Here is a 25235-nt window from a genome sequence, read left to right on the forward strand (position 1 = left end):
TGGGCAATAGTCACAACAATTCCACTGCAGAAAACTATATCTTACATTAACATTTTGTAAAGATGATGAGATTCAAAAAATTATTACATCAAAATACAAAGTCAGGCTGACCTGATTCCAGGACTGCAGAGGACTAAATACAGAATCTTAAGCTTCCATTGGATATAATAAATATATATACAAAATGTTAACGTAAGTACATACATTTTCTCATAAAATGCATATCAAACTGGTAGAAAAAAAATATATAGGAGAGGGTTATACACTTTACTACATTACAGAAGTCAGAATTTATACAATGCTGGCAAATAGATAAATAAATAAATAAAAATATCCTCATAATAAACTACATTCTAATTCATAGAACAAATAATTCATAGAAAAAAGTATCAAAAAATGCTAAGAGGAAAAAAAGGTTACTTTACAAATAAAGATATATTACAAAAAGTAAGAAAATCATAAACATGCCTAAAAAATAAGGACCTACATTTTTTATTAGAATGTTTAATTCTGTTTTAAGCCTTTGTACAGTACTGCAACACTTTAAGTAGTAAGTAAAATGCTTTATTAAAAAAAGTTTTTTGGAATTGACTTTAGTATTGAATTGATGTGCAGTGCCTATAAAAAGTATTCACCCCCTGAATTGTTTTCCGCTTTTATTGCTTTTATAAATGGAATCATGGTCAATATACAAAAAATATAGAAAACAAAAAATTTACAAAAAACTCACTTAATGTCAGTTAATTAAAAATATATAATGTAAAATATGTGATTGCATAAGTATTCACCCCCTTCAAGTCAGTATTTAGTAGATGCACCTTTGGCTGCAATCACAGCACTGAGTCTGTGTGGATAGGTCTCAATCAGGCCTGGACACATCTGGACGCTGCAATTTTACTCAATTCAGCTCTGCCAGGTTGCACAGGGATCAGGTGTGACCTGCCCTTTTTAAGTCCAACCACAAATTCTCTATTGGATTGAGGTCTGGGCTTTGACTCGGCCACTCCAGAACATTCACCTTGTTGTCTTTAAACCATTTCTGTGCAGCTTTCGCTGAATGCTTTGGGTCATTGTCTCGCTGGAAAATAAATCTTCTCCCAAGTCGTAGTTCTCTTGCAGACTGAATCAGGTTGTCCTCCAGGATTTCCCGATATTTTGCTGCATTCATTTTACCTGTACCTTTACAAGCCTTCCAGGGCCTGCTGCTGAGAAGCATCCCCACAGCATGATGCTGCCACCGCCATGCTTCATGGTGGGGATGGTGTGTTTGTGGAGATGTGCAGTGTTCGATGTCCACCAAACATAGTGTCTAGTCTGATGACCAAAAAGCTCCAGTTGGTCTCATGAGACCAAAGAACCTTCTTCCAGTTGACCTTGGAGTCTCCCACATGCCTTTGGGTGAACTCTAGTGGAGATTTAATGAGCTTTCTTTACCAGGGGCTTTCTCTTTGCGACTCTCTCACAAAGCTTTGACTGGTGAAGAACCCGGGGAACAGTTGTGACAGTATGCAGAGTCTCTCCCAACTCAGCTGCTGAAGCTTTTAACTCCTTCAGAGTAGTCACAGGTGTATTGGTGGTGTCTTAAAGGGGTCAAATATTTATGCAATCATTTATTTTACGTTATATATTTTTAATTAATTGACATTACTTTGTAGAAATCCATTTATAAAAGCAATAAAAGGCAAAACAATTAAGGAGGGTGAATACTTTTTATAGGCACTGTATATAATATCAATTGTCAACCTCACTCCTTTTGCAACACCACAGATTTTACCCAGATATTCAGAAGTGAGCCTGTATATTTTATTGCAATTCTTTCTGATGAGCAACATCAATGGCACTAACAATCTGATTCAGCCCAACCCGGATGACAGTTAATAACTGAATTGGTAGATTAAAATCGACCTCCCCCTCTCATGTAAATATTACTTGTACCACAGTAGTATGTTAGGGCTACTGCATGTCAATGGCTCACACGTTTAAGCTCAGTTATCAGTTATTTAAGTATATCTAACCTACTTTTTTAACTCTTAGGCTGAGGAAATGACAACTCCACTAATACTTGTCGAATCAAAACAAACATTTTGTCTGAAGGTATTTCATGATGGGCACAGATACCTTTCTCAGACAACCTCCTATTTGAAGTTGGGCTTACTAACAATGAGAAAAAAAAATTCAATTGAAGTTGCTTGTTTTAAAATGCCCTTAAGATAAAAAAGGAAAAAAAGAGTTTTCTTTAAGGTCTGCTGCTATTTGGCTCATTCTCTGACTAACGTATCCATAAAGACTTTCATGGTTTCCTTAGTTGGGGTTTAAAAATCACAGCAAAGCAACATGAAGAAGTAAGGCTACAGGCTGGTGACACACAGGTCACAACAAACGCATGTAAAATAATCGAGTGTCGACAGTCGAAGTCGACATTTATATTGCAAAATATTGTTGGGATGACTATTAAAATTGAACACAATGAGATTTAATCCTATGTCATCCATTTTAGTGCGGTGCATGTTTTGCATTGTGTAAGTTAATGTATACTCAACCAAACAAAAACAGAGGAAATGTTCTTTTAATGTCAAAAATGCCCCTAAAGAAGTTGCCGCACATGGATCTTTTACCATAGGCCTATGTTTTACCAATATCGCAACAACATTAAAATGGCCTAACTTTCCTCATTTGTTTTATTTAATGCATTTTAATTCAGAATGTGAACATTGACCAGCCACTGCCAGGTACATGTTCAAATTCACCAGTAACTCAATAGTAAATCTTTTTTTTTTTTTTTTTTTAAGTGCACTATGTACTTTTGGGGAATATATTTTAATCAACAGAGATAGAGCTTCATTGACTGATTTTTTTTTAATGCCTAAACAAACTAAATAAACAAACTATTTTGTTTTGGGTTTTTTTGTTTATATGTGGCAGACCCTGCCACCCTTTTAGCTTCAAACAGTGTTCTGGGACCTTATTTTCCTCTGAGAACAGCTTGTTTATTCTTTAATGGAAAGTATAAATATTTCCGAGTTTCTATTATTACCTCATTCATTTTGTAAATATTGCATTTATAAGTTTGAATTTCTTCTCCATAACTACATAGAGCCTCTCTGAATCTACCAACCACCTTCATGTTATCAGCATTTGGCTATGATTCCCCTCTTACAAACAATTATGAAATATAGCTTTTACCCAAACATGTTTGCAAAAGTTTTAACAGAAACACAATTCTGAATTGGCTTCTGACTAAAATGAGGCTCTAAGGGTAAACAGATGCTCTGATTTATTTTCAGAATAAAGTACATCTGACATCCATATTAGCGAAGAGTGACATAAAACATCGGTACACATAATATGCAGGATTATTAAAATACATTTCTTTAGCTGTCTGTACACTCCGTGTGTGTGTTTATATTTTGGTGTGTGACAGGAACAGCAGCGGTGACGTTTCATGACAGCCTCGCCGCCCCAACAGTGCATTCTGGGTCCAACCCAAGATGGCTGCGCCCTTGCAGAAGTGCTGAAGAAGTGCCTCTCCGGAGAAATATTCGGGATTGTGTGTGATTCCCGCGAAAACCATCCCACCAAATCAGCTACCAGGGTCGCTGGTTTGTAGAAGAACACCATACGACCCCAGTCATCGATAAGTGTGGCCGGTGCTTGGTGTGGCTGTGGCAGACTGTCCGTGTGAAGATGGGCCTCGTCTCCAGCCCCTTCCCATAGCGAAGAGCCGTGGGGAGAGGAGCCGCAGATTCCCCTGCAAACACGCACCCGTCCAACTTGGATTTGACGGGTTTGACATACTATACAGGCTGTGGACGCTGCCCTACAATTTTCTGACCAGGATTGTTTGTGCGACCGTATCTGTCATCGTTCGGAGACGGAGAGGTTCCTCAGCCCGGGTTGAAAATCCCACCGCACCAAGGTCTGCACGCATCTGCACGCTTCGCTGCCACCACTAGCGCCATTTCTGCACATCTGCTCTGTCTCACGTATCTCTCTGCTCATGTCCTTTCGCCAGCAACCTGTAAAAAGCTTTAATGGCACCAGCCTCTCTTGCAGTTTGACAGCCGACGGCGGTAGCCAGAGTCAGCTTCAGGGAGAGCTGTCAAACTAGCCGCGCTAGTTTTGCTAGCACTTAGCTAGCTGGCCGGTTTATTTGCTAACAGTCCTGCCAGCTGCTCGCTAGCAAAGAGTGCCGGCTGCGAGTGAAGTTCAACACAGCCAGGCCGTGTGAACGTGCTATTAGACGCACACAAAACACAAACCCAGCTAGCTCCTTATGCGTGGCTGGAGCAGTGTTCACGTGGGCAGCTGGAGCCCCACGGTGACATCATCCAGGTGATTCCTCTGTGAAAGTGTGCTAGTAACCTGAATATTACACTGAGGAGGCAGGCAGCTCGTCTGTTAGAAGTTCAGTGTTGACATGAAGGGATCCAGATGTGAGTGTGTTTGGTTTCAGTTGTTGTTTTGGGTTTCATTCATGAAGGAGGCTCACAGGAGGGCATTGAACATGACTCATACATACCCATAATTACATGAAGTGAAGAAGAGGACATCATTTGGAAAACTCAGCAGTGGGGCTCCACTCATAGGGCTCTTTCAGGTTCGATAGGGGTTATTAGAAATCAAGGAGACTGAAAACTGATACTTGTGACCGATATTTGTGTCAAAAGTTTGACCAACAAGTGATGAAATAAACCAAAGTACAATTTTCAGGTACTTTTAGTACTTTGATTTTCTGCTACTTTTATACTTCCTCTCCACTACATTTATTTGATACATTTACTTTCTAGTTACTTTGCAGATTCTGATTATTCAGTGTTTATAGGCTATAAATTGTGACATGTTACCAATCAGATAGTGTTGTGGGAGGGACTTTGTGTGAGAGGAGACTGCATCAGAGACAGAGTAGCACATTTTTTAATATTTTATCTGCAGTCTGACAGAAAAATCACCAATACTGATAATCAGCCAGGGCTGATAATTGGTCTACCCCTACTCAGCAGCCATTTACCCACTGGTGTCTTTTTTGTTTCCACAGCCATTAACTAAATGCATCGGTGACAATACACTAGCAGAGGAACAGAAATGTGTGCACTTGATTCTTCACATCCTGACAGTAGAGCTTGGCAATTAATATATAGATATAATCGTGATATAAGACTAGATATTGTCTTATATTTTGGATAACCTACCAAACTGTTCAACTTGTTCTGATACTTGTCTTTACCCACTTTACCCACTTTACCCACTTACCACGGACTTAAGATATTACTCCTTTTGTTCTATGACGTAAAATGTGCCATAATTTAATTACAAAGTGCTTACATGTCTTAAAAGTGGTGGTTGCTAACGAGAAGCTAAATGAGACTATAGAAGTTGTCACGGACATTTAACATCATCACACCGAACACAGAAACTCATCCACTCACTAGTCCGTCTTTACAGGCTGACTTTAGTGATTAACTCTAACTTTACAACTTGCAGATTGATCAGTTTACAGAAAGCGTGTATAGTAATTGTGTAGTAAGGTGTTTAGTGGTGGTGACATTTAAGTCATGCGACTGCAGTGTAGTCTGTTTATAGCCTAGCATTAGCTTTTTACTGCTAGCAATTTAATTTACGCCTCAGAAATCACAAAAGTGGTGTTCTCCTGTGAAGATTATCTTGCTGAACAAAAGGTGAAAGTATCATAAACTGGTGTTCAGCATATTTTCGGCGATAATCCAAATCCATTTCAGATGTCCCATAGGCTTTTTGTCGAGGGAACCAGGGTGATGCTAACTTCCAGGTTAGCCTACAAAAATACATGATTCCTACACCCCTCTATTGCTGATGAGTATATATCAAAAGTCTCAATGTGTGAGTATTTTGTGGAAGTCGCAATAGTCATCCCTACAACATCGATATCGAGGTGTGCAGTCAGACATATTGCGATATCCTAGCATTTATGAAGTGCATTTGAGGAGATTTCAAAATATGGAGGCATATATCATGTATCGTGATATCTGTCGTGGTATTGCAACAATATTTGAAAGCCACCCACCCAGCCATATATGGCAACAACAATCACTTTTCCTGGAAAAGAGTTGCTTGCTTGAAGCACAAAAAGTCCTTTAAATGGAGGCTATGTCTTGGATTGTTTGAATTATTTACATACTAATGCCAATATGATATCTTTGTTTTGGGATATCTGTCTCTGAGAATCAGAAATGTTTCTGTACAAAGCTTTATTTTCCATTTAGCAGAAAAGAGCCACAGTTCTAAAATGTTTACACTGTACAAAAACGTTTTTTTTGTTTTCCCATCTGTGGAACTGTATTTATGTGTCATGTTTGTTGAATCCCTGTAGCACGGCATCACAGACTTTTTAGGTCTGCTAATATTATGCGAATGTCGTCCTCTTGCTTGATGTTTTGTTTTCAGCATACATATGCTTGCAGTTAGCATCATGGCGAAGAAACTATTCCCTCTAATTCCTCCTCTAAATGATGATTTTCTTCAGTATAAGACAAGAATCAGTACAACTGAAATCTTTCATTTTAAGATATTCAGTAGTTAAGTAGAAAGCTACACATTTATTAGCTATATTTATTGCTCTATAGAGTAGTCTCAACTAAAATTATCATGTTTTTTAACTTGGTATTAACTCCCATCACGACTGCACACAGCAACAGCAAATCAAATCTGTGATACTAACAGAGCTCTCCTCTGCAGGGCCCTGATGAAAATGGACTCAGACTTGCTTCATTCGCCGGCTGTGGGCCTCGCAGAGGAAGAGGAGGCCGACATGAATGACTGGAAACTTCCGCTGGCCTTCATGAAGAAACGGCACTCAGAGAAGATTGAGGGCTCCAAGGCCTTAGCGCAGAGCTGGAGGATGAAGGACAGGGTAATCTTCTACTCATCTATGTCTGGAATAATTTAGCAGGTTAAGGATGCTCCCTGTGCTGTAGAGGCTCTTTCTCTTGCAGCTCTGTCAATCTTATGAGTTGTTGAGGGTATAAACTAATTCAGACTTGTGCAATAGTCGCTGATATATCAAATGTTGCTGATGGGACCATGTTGATTTTCATAGATGGAACTATTGAAACAGGAAATCGGTACAGTTGATCCTAAAAAAAAAAAGGCAAAAGGTTGCACTTTAAATGTTGCCTGAATACCTGACATCACATCAGACTTACGGGATATTTTAAAGTATGAGCCTGGTGATATTCTCTAGTTTTGTTATTGTCAACATATCCTGTGCACCAACAATACATTGGTCCTATTCTAAGGTATTGTCTGTGTAGCCAAAGCCTGGTATAGCTTATTTCTGAAAATAACAAAATAAGAGCGACGTAGCCAATTAGATGGCGATGCTGACTGTACGAATTACTTTTTGTGGCTCTTCCTTGGTTGATATATTGTAAATAACACAATGTGAGTTATACAGTAGCTAGTGACATGGCACTTAAGAACTATCTTAGACGTAATATTGTGTTTTAATGGTGCAAATGGGGGAATTTAAATTCCGGCTTAAGACAACGGGGCATTTGAAAAAATTTAGGAGAAAGAAGGCCTAGAGGTTAGCGAAGCAAACTTGTGACTGGAGGCTCGTCCGTTGAAATCCTCAGAACGGCAAGAAATCTGGGTGGGGAAAGTTACCACCACTGAGGGGCCTTGAGTATGGCCCTTAACTCCAAACGCTCCAGTGGAGCTTCTTTTTTCCGTACATATGAGTGGTATCGTCAAGTATTGCTTTAACATGAACTTCATACCACTACATTTCAGCATGTAATGTTAATGCAGCTGAGGCACCAAAGCGAACAGATGACTGAGGTCATCCAAGTTGGTGTTTAGCTGTGATTGGTGTGTTAAGGAAAGTGGTGGCGCCATCCACAATGCCAGTTGTCAAAATTTCAATCCATTAAAAAGACGAATCAAACGCAATGATGCTACACACCGTGCTTTGAGAGGACATTAGTCTTTAAACAGCCAGGACACAGCAGCAAATCATTGGCTACCCACGTCTTTATTATAGTGCCAATTCATTTTATTCTGCTGGAGGCTACCCGTGCTACGCTTTGACAGGGGAACCTCAAAGCTTTCCCTCATGAATGGCCACAGTGTATTTCAGCTCTCATAAAGCTGTCGTTTGATCCACTGCAGTGCTACCAACCTTATTCTCTCAGTGCCTCATGGCTACAGAGCACTGCTGTTATAATGCTGCGTAGTCATACGTAACCCACAGAAACTCTGCACCTTTTGTAGAAATTCGCCAAATGAAAATGTGACACGTTGCTGCTGTTAGGACATCAGTGGAATTACGATGCAGTGCCCACTCAAGTGTCAAGCTTCAGGGAACTGTTGAATTAGAAGGCATCATTAAGTGTGACTCTGGTATTGATTTAAAAGAGGTAGTAGGAGCTGGCAGAAATGGGCATTCGTATCAGAAAGTCACGCTAAATCAACGGTGGGACATTTTTCATTGCTCAGACTTCAGGCGATAGACCCTCATTTGTACACTTGTAATAAGAATGTGTCCTTTTTACTTTTCTGGACTCAGAGAGCTGCGACTAAAGTCAGCGTTTTGTGTTTGATGCAGGAAGAATTTGGTTTTGAATGTAACTCTGACCCTGGGCTTGAATCCGTCTTTTAAGATGGCAGTAAGTACAAAGTGACGTATTTGAAAAAAAATCTTCCAAAAGTAATCGTTCTCTGATAATATTAAGGGGTATGAATGGCAACTAATGAATGGATGAAGCTTTTTTTGTGTATTTATATATTTTTTGCACTTTTTCTCACAAATATTCATGTGTCAGAAAATTCAGGATGGTTCTTGTTGGGATTCGTTTAACTTTCAGTTGTTTTATCATATTTTACTTAATGAAGCCCACTACGTGCTCGGGGGTTCTGATACCGAGTGTCCTTGATTAAAGACATAATCTGATGGCATTTAAGAGGGAGCTATTTTAATCATGCAAGTGCAAAGTCAAAGTGGTAGGTCTTAGGTGCATGGACTCTGTGAGCATTTCAAAGGGCGCCTGGGCCTAACTGCATAAAACTAGATTTGTGATAGTAGAATTAGGACTATGACTGTGTGCACGCACGAAATCAGAAATGTGCATATGCATATTATCAGATTATAGATTTATAAAGCTGTGCCTACGCCTGATTCTGTTTTATAAATCTCAGTCATTGTGAAAACTGGCGCACATGCACAAGCTTCAGATCCACTCCCACATTTATCCATAACAGGATGTAGAAATGCCCTTAAACATCTGTTTGCGTATTGATACTTGTGTCTGCTTCGTCACTCATTTGACCTGGAAAAGAAGGACAAAGTACAACTGATTGTGTTTCATCAGCATCAGTTACAGCTGTGGCTATTTATAGCACCCGCACATGTACCTGTAAACCATCATCGTGCTAACATCTACATTATCAATATTAAACGTCAGAAGGATGATCAATGATCATATTGAACAGAATTTAAAAGGTGCTAAGTAATTCAGGATCAAATGAAAATATCATTAATAGGGAAATATGGTTCCAATGAAATAAATTAAATTCATCACTCATAAGTAATTGAAAATTAAGTTTATAAATGTGGGTTGAGAGAGATTTTACTGAATGCAAAAAAAACCCCCGCAATCAGTGAAACTGGCAAATGATCTAAACAAAAATGATTTAGCTTAAGTTTTACTGCACGATATGTTAAAAAATCATATTATTATTATTTTGACAGTTATTGCAATATGATCTGCGATTAGTGGGAATCCTCATATTTGTATCAAAATTTTAATTTTCCTTGAAAGAACTATTAAAATCATGATGATGTGGCATCTGTCGGGGTTTGTACCAAACAAACATGTTTTCTTACATCTGGAGAAAAAGAGGGGTTGATCAGTTGTGCTCTACTATAAGGTGACATGTCTCACATCGTATTTCATGTCCACCTCATCATCTCACCAGCAGCTATATCTAGAAAATGTGTGTACGCTTGGTCTGAAGTATACATGAGTTATGCTCATTCGCATGTGTTGGATGATTTTTGTGTGTACACATCGTTTATACATCTGACCCCTGCTGTTTTGGTTCATGCATGTGCAGCAGTAATGTTGTTGTAATTACACTCTCAGCCAGTCACATCACCGGCTTCACAACTCTGGAACAGTTGAGCCAATCACAGAGAAGTATGTTGACAGCAGCTGAAATAAACCCAGGAAATCATACACAAACAACAGTATACTGAGTGATCAATACAGACTGATATATAGACATTCCTGCTTAAATCACATACAATGTTATATTTTTTATGCTGATTTGAACACATCTACTGGCTGGAGAATGTTTAATTAAATTCATGTATTTCCATTTTTAATCAAGCATTATTATTGCATATTTGCTGCAAGTAATTTGTTCCTCTTCTTGATAAAATCACCAAAGTGACAGTGAAGTGATATTTTGCCGGAAACAGGCTGGTTCTTAGACGTCTGTTCTGAGAACAACGTTAATGATTAAAGTTCCTCCAAAATACTAAGAATTCATTTTGTGTTCCCTAATTTGAACCTCCTACCTCTGCTGCATGCACTCTGCACTGGGCAACAAAATATCACACAGACGGGCAGTCAATTTCAAGATCAGGGTAGTAACGAAACGGTCAGAGAGCTGCTTGCATTGGTTGTTGTGGCATTGCAGAAATAGAAACCCAGATTGTCTTCTGCAGCTTTGTACATTTTCTTTTCAGTTATTCATGGGTGATCACTGAAAGCACTTGGTCTGTAATTGCTTCGGCTGATTTAAACTGATGGACAGTGACTTTCACTGTTAGGATATCGAGCGAGTTGGTATGCGAACAGCTAAGCCCAGTGAGAGAAGTGTGCAGCGTGAGGCTTACGATTGGGCTGTAAATGATGTTCAGCACTGGGAAATCAGAGGTCTTACTCTTTGGGACACACACACACACACACATACATACATACACACATACACACATGCACATACTCACACTCACAGCGTTATCTCTGCATGAACACAGGAGGATAGAGGAAGGCTGTAAAATTACAAGGCCCATTGGTCAAAATGGTGTGTTTATTCCCCTCTTGAGCCAATGACAGCTTTTCAGTCGTCTGTGTGTGTGTGTGTGTGTGTGTGTGTGTGTGTGTCTGTGTGTGTGTGTGTCTGTGTGTGTGTTTGCAATTGGGACACAGCTGTTTGTGTGTCCCACTCTGTGTGGAGCATGACTGCTTGTACGTTTACTGCATCTGAAATGCATGATAACGGTTTTCAGATTACTGTACAACACTGACAGCTAATTATACAGTATGAGTCCAAGGTCAGGGCCAACTCCACATGACAAGTGGCTCCTTTAAGGAATAAAAAGTGACCAAATTGTTTACTTGAAAGCTCTTATTGGGGTATGGAGTATTCTTTTTGCGTCTCCAAGTATCACAGTTCCTTTACTGAGCAATCAAACCTGCAGTGTGAAATTAAAGCAGTCACATTCACAGAAAGTGAATGTGGGGGATTAAGTTTGCACTGATTTTACATGGGTTTGTTTGGTTTCTGTCAAGAAACTAAGAAATGACACTAATTTAGTTGACAGGTGCCGCCAGTTGTTGATGTTCATTCTCACACTGAACAGAACACAGCAAGTGTATGTTGATAACAAAAAACATGAACCGTGACCTGATTAGATAAGTGATAGCAGGACAGGCTTTGACCATTATTGATCCACAGGTGGTACGCTTGTTTGTGAGCTATCAGGCTAAAAACAAACATTGTAGGCCATAACAAAGTCAAAGGCTGTTATATGAAAAGTCTTTCTATGAATCCCATTGAAATATCTCATACCATACCAATGTGTTGTGAATGGCACTGTAGTGTAGACTAGAGATGCAATTATAATAGATTTTAATAGAAGGATTATAGTCTGTGGAAAAATCCAGGTTTCACAATTATAATGCATTAATTTATTTCACAACTCAGCATTTTTATTTGGAGGTTATATTGTATTTTGTCTCCACAACTTTCCTTTTTTGGCTCTTTCTTGACAGTTGCTGCCTTTCAAAACAGAAATAATAGAGTAACCAAATAAGACAGTAAAAATGAACAAAAAGGCCAGTCAAAGTGTTGTTTTAGTACAAACGAAAGGAATGAATTGAGAACTGCTCTTATGTAGAAGTAAGGCTCTTGAGGGGATTACACGCTGTTTTGGTGAGTGTTAATTTATAAATGGTTGCAGTACTCTTTTTCCTGCTTTGCTGTTGTAGGTTTTCATTGCTATTACTTAGCCCAACTCTTAATTCACCACTTTCAAAAAATGATGTCTCATGATGTCCCTTTTTTCAGAGTGAGAACAGAAACTCAGAGTTGCTGAGCCATTACGATTATCAAACCATTGGCATTTTAAAAAAGGTTAATAGTAAACTAGGTTAATTGATGCATCCTCAGTGTAGAGTAGACACTAGTGGTGGGCAATATGGCCTGACAGTAAATATCACAATACTTTAGGGTATTATTGCAGTAATGTTATTGTTGACGATATAACAAAATACACATTTTTTGGTTTAAAACTCACAATAGCAGTTGAGCTCTCCCTGCGAAATGTTGCTCTGCTTGTACTCAACCGGGTGCTTTTTTTTTTGTCACAGTCTTCCTGCACTGCACACATTGCCATGGTTTGTTTGTACATCTGTAGCCGCTAGCTGTTAGCAATGACAATTTTGATTTGCTACTCTTGTTGCTGTGCGTAACAGTCTAATGTTATTGCATCACAAGTCTATTATCACAACATATTTTTTCCAAGTCAAATTAAAAATCATTCCAATAGATATTTCCACAGTGACTTTACCATCAACTTGTGGTGTTGAAGGAGGCAGTAAAACATAAGAACCCAGTGAAATGGATAGTGTGATGCTGATTTCTGACTGTTATTATGTAGCTATACTGCCTTATGAGGGCGTATAGCAAGTCTAGAGATGCATTATGTATTTGTGAAAACAGAGTAGCCAAAATTAAAATGAGACTCACAGAACACAACAATTGGACTTTTTCAGTCAGATGCTTTAAAACAAGACCATGTCTTGTCGTTCTTTGTTTTCCTTTGGTAGCATCAAGTGTAAAGTGTTTTGTAATTAAAAATACAATATTTAACACCTGCTGGCTTTAATTAGAAAACTGCTAGAGTGGGCAAAAGTAGGTCATTTCACAGCAGATATTTTCACTTGTTCCCAGTAGGAAAAGCACAGGTGTCACTAATAACACTAACAATGGATCTATTCTTTTCAGGTGTCCCAGTCAGCCATGCAAGTGTTATAGTCAGCCAGCACAATACCAGGACCCTGAAACTGAAGCAGCAGCATACATTTTCTTATTATGAAAAAATGTCTCCCATGAAAAAGGCCTGTTTGGTTTTTTTAGATTTAGATTTAACAAGATTTATTAAAAATTACACAGATTTTAAGTCATGAGTCTACTGAGTTTTATGCCTCTGTTTTTAAAAGGGGTCGACTGTTATGGCTTTTTCAGGGCTGATACAGATTATTAGAAATCAAGAAGACTGAAAACTGATGCTTGCGACGGATATTCATTTGCAGTAAAAGTTAAAATCTTAGTGTCAAAATTTCAAACAACCAGCGATGGAATAAATCAAAGTACAGTTTACTGAGGTCCGATAATTGATCTACCCCCAGTTTATAACATTACGTCGAATAATAGATAAACTGCCTCAAAGCTGGATGTGAGTTGACCTACACACAGAAACATCTCTCCCAACCTTTTATGCGTCACAATCCCCTGTGGAGCTGTAAGCTGAATGACGTCAGAGGGGCTCAACGCAAAGTTGATGCAACTTATTTTTAGGAGGATGTGTGTATGGGAGCCGTGCAGTATGAAGGTGGATCAGGATTGATTTTACTCACCAGTAACAAATGGAAAGGAATTTGTCTTGGTAGCAGTTTTGTGGAGATGAGGACATGCAAGAGGACAGTGGAGGGTGTACATTGGAATAAAATCTCTGAGAATTTGAGCATGAGAAACCGGCAGAAGGACATACAGTATGATCAGAGTTTGTCTAACTGATGAGTACACAGTCTGCAGACATTTTGAACACCCTGTTTTTAGCATTTTTGATGAAATATTCAACAAGAAAATAGTGAAGATTTGCTGTGATTCATTTTATATACTTTATTATATTGAAATTAGCTTATGCTCCTGTAGCAGACCACATACTAACACACGTCCAAAAGCCACTGAGTGTGTTTACATGACATCATGCTGGTTTTTGAATCCCAGGCTGAGCTAAGCTGTGAACAGATCAGACCACTCAAGCAATGCTGGGTTCATGTGACCACAGCACACCACGTTAAAGTAAAAGTTGATTAACTTCATGTGATTCAGCAGCATGGCAAACTATGGTTAGTGAAACACAGGAAGTAGTTTCTGTGGCTCTTCCAGACTTCTGATGACCTTGTGTTATGTGAGCACGTACCTCCTCATCTCTTCTAATGTTAGTAGTTAGTAATACAAAAACTTTGCGGTAAAAACTTTACATTACTGCTGATTAGACAATAATCAAATCTATACAGTGTGCTGAGCAATCTGATTCTGAATGCACCTGAAACAATTTTCACTGATTTCCACTGAGTCCAGCCTCTGTCCACTGAGACTATGAGAGACAGTTTAAACAAGTGCCTCTACATCTTACTGAGAATATACAAATTCAAAGAGTATTGTATTCCTCTCCTCACCATCAGACCCTCTAGCACAACAAGGCTTTTATTTAACTATGATTAACCATGTTAGGGTTGGGTGATCGTTTCTGTTTTCATATCGTCCAGTCGTGGTCACTCAAGATCATTCATAGGCGATCCGATTGCCAAGAGGCAGTGAGAGAAGGAGCCTTGCGTTTCTCGTGTGAGGATCTTTAGTGTCTATTCACATTATACACATGAGTTTTTATTTGCCCCAAACACCCAAAATATGTTACTGCGTGTTAGCCGTAAGCTATCGAGCAACGGCACGCATCTACGATGTGCATGTCCGTGTGTTTGAATTAAGTTGAGCCTCTTAATGGACTCAGCACTTACCAGAGACTCAGGTCCTCCGGTCTTTTCTTTTTCCCCTCTCCTCTGTAAGTTCATGAAATAAAGTATGTTTCCTCTCCAGCTCCAGTCGGCACTCAGCGTTATAGTACATGAACAACCAAGAAAGGAGGTCACCTGCGGATCGCTGCTGCAGTCAGGTTCATAAACAGGAGTGAATACTAATAATGATGCAAGTTTCTGCAATAAAAGTCACAAAACATTGCATATCTTATCTTAAATATTGTAATACAAATCATATCCATAACTTTAACTAGTCTTACGGAGTGAAGAGCAAGGCTGTGGTGAGCAGGAATATGTAGAACTGAGATGTGGGGTGTCAGATCCATGGAAAAGAGATTGCAAACAGGTTTGTAATTAATGATTTTAAAATCCACTCATGCTGATTAACGGGGCATAGTGGGCGGACAAGATGCCCCACAGAAACATCTCTAAATGAACAGTAGGGCGTTGATTCTGTAGGATGTTTTTCTAAGTCATCAATAGCCTAGTTGTTGCCTTTATCTTCCCTGATGCTCCCAGCACTGTTGTAATTAACACAGTGACAGCATATTGTTGTTGAAACACTTCGTTACAGCAGAGTGTTGAAATGTCAAAGCAGTACCTGTGTGAAAACAGCCTGCAGCTGTTTGTAAAACAATGTCCTTTACTGAGATTTTTCTAAATTGAACAATAACAGGTCATTTTTCATTTATGTGCCTCAAGGCAGTTTAGTTTTGCCCTGTTATTTTTTGGAGGACTGGGATTTTAACTGTATTCAAATACTGAATATTTACTTTACTTGATTTATCATCAGCTGGATGTTATGCTTGATTTTAGCAGCACCACTGAGGCTTGTGATGATTCCCTGATGACCTCTAATCTGCATCAGTCTGGACAGCTTTTGGTCTCAGGCGCACACACGTGCGCACACACACACACATGATTCATTTAAATGTCTCTCTTATCCCTCCCTGCTGGTTTGCACACGTGCCTTGCCTGCTGGCTTTTTCGACTTAGAAATAATGAAATCAATAAGTAATCAATATCCAAGCCCATTATAATAATGTGGAAATGAGACAGGTGGTCTGTTTGGCTTTATCTTCTGCATCATTAGTTGAATTCAATCAATGTTCACAGTTCATTAGGCAGCATATAGACTTTCAGCCACAGAGCCATGAAAACAAAATGTATTTGCATGCTACTAGAAATAATTAGATGCCAGTGGTTTCACTGTTGAGTTGAGTTTTGGCAACTGGTTGGTCACAGGGAGTGTGTGGGACTGTCCCTAAATCAAAAGCTGCAGATTAAAGGTCACTTGTCGACAAGCTCCCAACCTGTTGAAGTTTCTTTGAGCAAGATACTAAAGAAAGATGGCGTTCTGACACTGGCCATGGCCTGACCTCTGACCTCCCTGTGTGAAAAGAGGAGGCTCAATTTCCTCACATGCTTCTGACATATTTTATAAACCTGTGGTATTTCTGGATTTTCAAAAAATTCACATATCCTCGAAGAAAAGGTGTGGTTTTATAGAGCCCATTAGTTGCATGGAAATGACTGCCTCAGTTTCTATCATCTTTCATTTCCTCTTTGTATCATCATAATGAGGGGAAAGATAATGCTGATGCTTTTAAATGGGAATGAAGATTAATGTACAGCGACTCTGTGTCTTCTAGTAGAGAGGGATGTAGAGACTTTGGAAAGTGTCACGTAGAAAAGCAACAAGTTTTTTCTATCTAGTCTGAGTGTGTCATCACAGTGAAAACCAACTGTATATCAATCTTATGCTTTAGTAATATGTTTCAGTACAGACTGTGAACAATGTCCTAGCTGATGCCTCCTTAGGCTTTTTTGAAATAGTTCTATTTTTGACCAAAGGGATGAGAACTGGTGCATAAGTTTATCACTATTTATCCTTCACTTTATTTCTTCCCACCTGGCATTTTTCTTTAGATTAAACAGTTTCACAGGAATCACAATGAAACTTTGTAAATTTGCAAAGGAAGGAAGGAAGGAAGGAAGGAAGGAAGGAAGGAAGGAAGGAGAAGTGTGTTTCTGTAAAGGTAGCTGTCCCTACACCAAGTGTAAGTATATACTATGTCTGCAGTATTTATCCTTTGTGCCTTCCACGTGCACTTACTGTATATTGTCAGTAAGTCACACACACATCCAGTGGTGCTTCTCGTGGGAACCTGACAGCAGTGTGCAGTTTCTTGTCTTTTCTTCTCTCTTACAGCTGCAAAAAGGCATACAGCCAAAAATCTAAGTATGCTTAAAAAGGTCCTCATCCGAGCAGCTTTAGAACTCCCTTTGCCATAGTGGAATAATGGGAGGCTTTGTTTTACCATATTTGTAACTTTTGAAAACCGTCACTCCGACAGTCACGCTCACTTTATGTAGCGATTGGTCCATTTGGCACAAGTGTGGAGGTAGGTGGGGTTTGAACTTCTCTGTCGAACTGTCTTTAGTCATTCTTGTCACTTTTGGTACAACATTATGAATGCCTTTGACAGGAGGGACTTCCCTAATTGTATCCCTAATTAGATGATTCATTGTGCGTATTAAAAAGACAAACCAGAGACATAGGAGCTGTGGAGAAAGATTGGAGAGTTTAGTGAAATGCAGCCATGAGGGGACTATGATACAGAACAAACATATGTGCCACCAAACATTTTTTTGATATCCAAAAAAAACCACTCAAGAAGAGTCATCCAAATGCACAACTCTGCTAGTTCTTATCTGGACTTTGAGCTCAAGTGTCCAATATCTGACCTGTTGCTGCCAGTAAGCTATGGCCCGCCTGGAGGAGATCGATGCTCTCCACCATTTTAATAACCTTCATTTATTGCGGGCCTAACAAATGGAATAATCAGCGACCATTGATCGACACAGCTAGCGGGTCTGGGGGCTGTATGGGAGTCTTAAAAGGGCGCAGAGGGAAAAGGCCAGAAAGTCCCCTGGAGTCCTGTGCAGTTATTAATGAGAGGAGGACGGGAACTAATTATACACACAGGCCCAATCAGAAGGAAATGCACACACGCACACTCACACACACATGCACATGCACATGCATACAGTTTAGCTCTGTCAGTTTCCCTCACTCCCTCTGCCCTGTCCGTCACACTCTCTCCTTTGTTCCGTCACTTTTTATCACAGCGATGAGTCCAACTTTGCGGATGAAAAAGTGAATGCACGTGCTTCTTCACTCCTCTGATGCTCTGTCCCTTATTGCTTTCCTCCTCCTCTATCTTCTCTCTCCTCACACGGATTACTTGATTATTGGAAATCCATGAGGTACCACATACCTGATTTAAAATCTAATTTTGTTTCCTCTCAGATTAATGCTAACAGTCAAATTAACAGGCTTTGATAAAGAGCCACTTGTTATGGGTCAAAAGGTGCTTTGTTCACAGTGGGAGCACTGCTCTCCCTCTACCCTGCTACGCTTTTATTCTTTCATCTTATCTTATGTTCTTTCTTTTGAGCACACTCCTGTCTTTATGTGCCTGTTCATTCAATCTATCAGTAATTTTTTTTCACTGATTAGAAGTTGTCAAAAAATGTGGAAAAATGTCCACCTGAACCTTTGGTACGATGTGATGTTGTTTCCAAGTTTCAGATTCCACAATCAGTGACTTGGGATTTTGTGAAGGGGTGTGATAATTAGTTAACAGGAGGTGGCAAGACCTGACTAACTTTGAGTCATAAGGTTTGAAGTAGGGATGCAAGATATGCTTTTTTTCCCCATCTGATACTGATTCGATAACCTGCCTCTTGCAATCATTACCGATTTAAAAAACAAACAAACAGCATTTTCCCTCATAGCCTGCCAGTTATTTCCAAACTGGGCTGATAAATTAACTTCTTGTTATTGTGTTCACTGTTTTTCTTTTCAGTGTGCATGTGAGTTAAATGTTGAATAACCAAGCAGATAAATCAGTGAGAATAATGTGGACCACATCTGTGAGCCGTCACACTCGAATGCCGCTTTGCACTGCGATGATGAGCTGGAACAGAAAAACACAATCCCTCATTCATCTGTATTATTCTCATGCAAATAAATATCAATATGCATTATGAATTGCCCCGTTGGACGCTGGACAGAAAACAAATAATTTCATCAGGGTTGTTTATATTAGGATGTTAATTATCTTGCTGTCGTATTGAGCCACTTTTTGTAATCACGATCAACACTAAGGTGATACCACTGCGATGGCATGGAGTGTAGTCTCCTGTCCACACAGCACCACAGGTGACAAGTCTGACTGCTACTTAAAGTACTCGTTTCTGTGGCTTTTGTGTGTTTTGAGGAAAAAAATGCGTACCATCTCCTCAAGAGAGTCAACTGTTTTCTTTGACATTTTTCCTGCGATGACAGTTACATCTTTTCTCTCTCTCACTGGACTTTGCATTAATATGTCTCCACAGTGTTCTGTGATTTCAGCTGTTGTATTTTAAAGGGCAAACCTGCCCCGGTTCCTCCAAGTGTCTCTCTTGTCTATCTTTTAGCTGAATGTCTTTTCCCACAATACTGGTGTAGATATTTTAGCAGCCCCTGCAGAGCTTATACAGAAAAGGCACACATGCATTACCTAGCAGTTAAATCAGATAGTACCAACACTTTGGTTCAATCTCTTTCAGTTTTTTGCACAGTGTGTGTCATAGTGTAATTATTCAAGTGATGGATACACATGCATTTTGTGTAAGGAGATCACACTTCTGTGTTGCGCTAATATGAAAGTTTTTTTTTGTGTCAACAGTAGATCAAACTGCATCACACCTCTCTTTAAAGAGTGAGATCAAAAAATGCAGAAGTTTGGAAAGATAAAGGGAAATGCCCCTTCATCTAAATATATATACAGTATACTTTCAGATGTTGACATTGATATGTTGATGTTGATAAGCAGTCGAGTCACCTCTTAACCCTCCAAAAATCTCGAGTCTTTATTGATTTTTGTTTCACTGAGGTCCTGAGTGGTGTGTCAGGGGACATTGGCTCAGTCTTGAAGGAAAGCCTCCAGTTCTTTGAAGGATGAAGGAAGTGAAAATATTTGCAGTGTGTCCCATGAAACGTCAGTGAGTTTTAGATCTATTGACTGGGGAGGCCATGCTTGGCTTTTAGTTGCTTTCTGGTGTTCATGAAACGACTCTTGAGCTACTATTGGAAGATACCCGCGTTAAGGATGGGCATTCAAGCAAAAAAAATGCTATTCGATATTCACTGTGAACTATCCTGTGATTATTTGAAGAATCACCTCTCTGCACACACACACACACACACACACACACACACACACACACAGACAAAGGAAGCTAGGCTGTTAAACTGTTTATTTTAATTTATTTATTCATCATTGTGTGCAGTGCAGCCCTATCACACAAGGTATAATGAACAGCGCCATTTCAGCGGTGGAGCAAATGCTATATTGACCTTGTGTGGAGTGCTACACATGTTTTATGAGAGCCTGGTAATAATAACAGGATACTACCGAGGCCTGTAATAACAGGTAACGATACACGGTGGCATTGCGTTATTTTCGACATCGGTAAAAATAAGGGAAAAAACAATGGGAAATATATTTCTGAAGACAAAAGCATAGTTACATGAACTATTTGGTATTTTTGAAAAGAAAAGAAAATTGACTATTCAAAAATCATGACCCATCCCTTACCAGTATAGATCCTCAAATTGGCGACAGACGTGTTTTTGAGGCATCCTCTGGTTTTCCCCAGACATGTGCCTGTCTTTGTGTGAGGGTTAAATGACTAATATGGCCACATGACATCTTGATATTTGTCATGTTACTTGCTTGCCTTGTGTTGGCCGTGATTGGTTTCTCTATTCCAGAAGTACACAATAGCCAGTTATGTCTCTTTATAAGGTATAAAAAGCAGCTTAACTTACAATGTGAAGCATGCATACATGAGCACAAAAGGGAAATTTACACAGTATCTCTCTCCTTTTAACTAAAGAGAACTTAAACCTCACCAAAGTCAGTGGTGGTGGCTGCATATGATCAGTCAGGGCTCTTTAGTTGGCTCAAAGTTAGCAACACCTCTGACTGTCGCACAGTTCCTAAGGTGCTTGTCAGTCAGGCGGGTTCTATGCTGGTTCAATTATAGTCATCTGTGAGAAGGCCATCTCATAGAGATAAGTGCAGACAAAATAGGCTCTGACCTTTTTCAGTTTCACTTTGCAATTTAATTATTTCCATGTCTACTCCATTTGGTAATGAAAATGCATCCTATAACTTGACAGCATCAGTGTCAATGGGAAGAAAAAGCATTTGTAATGAATTTTACAATGTCCTTCATGTCATGTATGTCATGTATACATGTATGTATGTCAAGGCCCAAATTCAGCTGCCACGTTATACAGATCGGCAGAGAATTGTTCAGTATAAGCTTCAAATCATATCGAATCAAGTTTTATTGTCACGTACGCAATCATGCACGGTTCAACTGTAAAATTCTTAAAAGCTCTAAAACAAATCTATCAAATTGATAGTTAAATAAAGATAAAATAAAAAACAATAGACTACAATAGAACAGACTGAAATATCTCAACATGTATTGGGTAGATGAAAATTTAAAAATTGTTAGAAACATTCATCTTCCCCTCAAGATGAATTGTAATAACCTTCGTGATCACTTCACTTTTCATCTATCGCCATCATCAGGTCAGGTTTTTAATCTGTAAAACTGCACTGATCTGGTCTTTGTTAGTGCTAACGAGCAAATTTTAGCATCCTAACACGCTTAAATGATATGGTGAATGTCAAAACATTATACTGCTAAACATCAGCATATTAACATGGTCATTGTTAGCATGCTGATGTTAGCATTAAACTTGAGGCATTTCTGTGCCTAAATACAACCTCACATGGATTTAGACTTGGTCTTTCTTGTTCAGGAATATCACACAGCTGTGAGCAGTGTAACTTCTGTGGTAGAGAACCAGGGTGTTGTGTGCATATAATTGTGCTCCAAAGCAGAAAACTTGTGCATCAGTGCCCATTCATCAGGACGTACACCATACAGGCAGGAAAAGGGCGAGTGGTGAGGAGGTCAGGTGAAAAAGAATTAAGCGGTGTGACTCGGTGTGCCTGTGTGTGCGCAGATGAGTGTGCATGTCGAGTCTTGTCCTGCAGAGTCCCACTAGTACACTGACCTTTCACTCAGTTGGTGGGAAAGCAGAGGGCGCCTTAATTACCTTCACAACAACAGATCAGCGAACCCTGGGATGTCACCTAACCCACTGTATCCACAGTACATGTGCTCTATAGGTCTACATTGCACACAGACGCAGTATCTACGTCTTACCTGTAAAAGGTCACCTGGCAATGTTGCATTGACCTACAAGACTATGTATGTTACTACAGGCTATCCGATGGGGATAGCTCTGTGTATATGTGTGTGTATACAGTTGTTGTCGTTTCTGTAGCCAGTATTGAGATAATCACGGCTTGACTTATGGACAGTGAATGTGGTCTTTAGCCCCATTTTATAAATGGCAAAAAGAAAAGTCCATATTCCTTGATTTCATCTGATGTCGCCTGATTTCAGAAAATCTGTAACCAAAGAGTTGCAAGAAAGAAACGAACCCTGCTGGGAACCCTACATGTAGCTGACCTGCGGCTAATTGGAGCCAGGAGGACATACAGGGCCTCTTGAAGTTCAAGTGCCATCTGTCACAGAGTAAACGCGATCAGGCTTTAATTCTGAAAGCAACACGATGATGAAACGGTCACTGTTGTGAGAGGGTCAAGCGGTGCCATCAACACACTGTTGTTTTGCTCTGTCAGTGGCCAGTTTCATGAGGAAGCTATTTACCAGTAATCCATTGACACTTTACCAAACACAAAATTTAAAAAAATATAGGCACTACATTCTATTCTTTAGAAACACACACTACTTGCTTTAATATTTATCTTGACAAAGAACACTTTCACAAGCTGTGTTCACTTATATACATTTTGTGTGGTAATAAGACACAAAGCTTTGTTAAAATGACACCTGTTCAGAGAATATATTCATGACTAGATGTGAAACGTTTCATAGAGCCTTGGATGATGGGAAAGAATTGATTTGAGAACGAGAAAATCACACTAGTTGTAAGCACCGTCATACAATATACATCTACTGTATGTGTTAATGAACAGTAATGGGTTTAATTAAGTTCTTGTTGGTTTTGAATTTTTATTTTAGCGAACTCAAACACCGAGCCTGATTGCTGCAAGGATGACAGTGTTATTTGAAGTCTCTCATCATCAAATATTAAAAACTACTACTATTTAGCTGTTAGCGGTGTACTCCTGAAATTAATTATATCTGGGGGGTGAAAGACCAATTCTTGATTTAATTTTTCTGAGGTATCACTTTATTTATATCTTTATTTTTGTTTTAAACGTGACAAGCATTAAGTTGTTAAGTTGTTGTTTTTTTGCCAGAAACATGATCACTTGTTTCAACAGCCCATGTCAACCCCCTCTTATCTAATCATTTTGGGTAAGCGGGCATCCAGAGAGAAATGAATACCTGAAGTACAACCCTGGGAATCCAGATTAAACAACAGATCCATAAGGTCCAATGCTTATTTGGGGCCAAATCACTGCACAGCAGGATTTTAACACTTATGGAAAATTATCGTTGAGCGTGTTATTTTATCTTTTACTGACACTATCACAAGGTAAACAGTAGAAATACGCCATTCGCATTGCAGAGTAATGTACCAGGAATATGCACTTGCACATATGTAATTTTCCACTGCAGATCCTTGCCAGGATTGGTGACAGGTTGGGCGACAAGGTGTCAGGTGTTTCTGAAGTGCTCACAGTGAAGATGTAGTTATGGCTCACTGCTGCTGCAATGTGTAATTAGGACTGTAGTGTAGAGCACCTGTGTGTCGCCTGATCAAGCCTGTGTGTGTCAGGACTCACCACATAACCCGTTCATCTGTAGATTTTTTTCAGATGGCCTCTTTCTCTTTCCACTCACTTCTTGCCCCAGTGGTCTTCTGTGTCGTGATTCATTACTTTTTGTGGTTTCAGTCTGTTGTTACAATTCTACTCTCCCATTTATTTATCGAAAGACGTGCCTTTGCTGGATCTGACGGTGACATTCCTCTGGGATTGCAGGATAGATTCCTCAGTGGAGTGACATTAGCCTCAGTGTTAGACATAATGTAATCCCTGGAACGGATGAATCTGTGGGAGGAAAAGAATAACTCCTGTCTCTGTAACTACTGTTGAGTTTCCCCTGGGCGAGACACTCAACCTTCACCGCTCCACTGGAGCTTCAGTGGCCAGCAGCAGCAGAATGTGGTTTACTGGAGATCTCCCAGGACGGCTCTGAATACAAGCATGTGTGCTCAGTTTGAATGATTTTGTGTGGTTTTGATAAGCATTAGAGTGAATCTACTAGTCTGTTTTGAGTTAAGCTTTGATGAGTGATGTGAGGATAATGTTGCGTTCTCCGTTTTCCCTCCAGATGAAGACTGTGAGTGTAGCACTGGTGTTGTGTCTCAACGTGGGAGTGGACCCCCCTGATGTGGTCAAGACCTCCCCCTGCGCCAGACTAGAGTGCTGGATAGGTGAGTGAGTCCACACACCAACATGAATGCAAAACAGACAAGCACTAAACAATTTTTAATAAAGGTTTCTGAACTGTGCTGCCTCCTTTCTGTCAAGAATGAATGGGAACTTTGTGACGCATACATTGATAAAATGACAAATGCACAAGTCTCTGCACACTGTTCAAATATAGCATCCCACACATAACTTAATGGAATATGAATCATGTAGAGAGCCCTGCTTCTTACTTCTTATCTAATAGTCATCATGTTTAGACAGTTAGTTCAGTGTAATACAGTGATTATTGACTGTTCTTCCATGATAAAAAAACAACTGTCTCCATAACTGCCCATGATGCAAGTTTGCCTAAACCTGTGCCAAGTATAGGCTAACAAAGGGAATATGGCACATATATGTAGATTTATATAGCACTAGAAAGTGAGTTCAAAGACAGGGTGCATTTAGTCCATTGAGAATTGCTTTCCTGACACCAAAAAAGATTCTAGGTTTTCTTGCTGTTAAATTTCTCTCACTGGCCCCGCCTGCGAGTTCGTGCTCGGCCCATAGACTTTACATTGTAATGACATCACAGATTTTTAAA

General features: G+C 39.5%; 1 protein-coding gene across 6 annotated transcripts in view; it reads left to right on the forward strand.

Moving 5' to 3' along the window:
* The first annotated feature begins 3500 nt into the window (after positions 1-3500).
* rptor (regulatory associated protein of MTOR, complex 1) overlaps positions 3501-25235 on the forward strand; it is a 193877-nt gene continuing 172142 nt past the window's right edge. For all 6 annotated transcript variants that reach the window (XM_073474586.1, XM_073474594.1, XM_073474612.1 and 3 more), the window contains exons 1-3: positions 3501-3916; positions 6712-6886; positions 24552-24654. In XM_073474586.1, coding sequence (XP_073330687.1) covers positions 6719-6886; positions 24552-24654 — 271 coding nt within the window. In that variant the 5' untranslated portion in view covers positions 3501-3916; positions 6712-6718. The remainder of the gene's footprint in view (positions 3917-6711; positions 6887-24551; positions 24655-25235) is intronic.

The sequence above is a fragment of the Pagrus major genome, chromosome 1 (assembly GCF_040436345.1).
Source record: "Pagrus major chromosome 1, Pma_NU_1.0".
Lineage (NCBI taxonomy): Eukaryota > Metazoa > Chordata > Actinopteri > Spariformes > Sparidae > Pagrus > Pagrus major.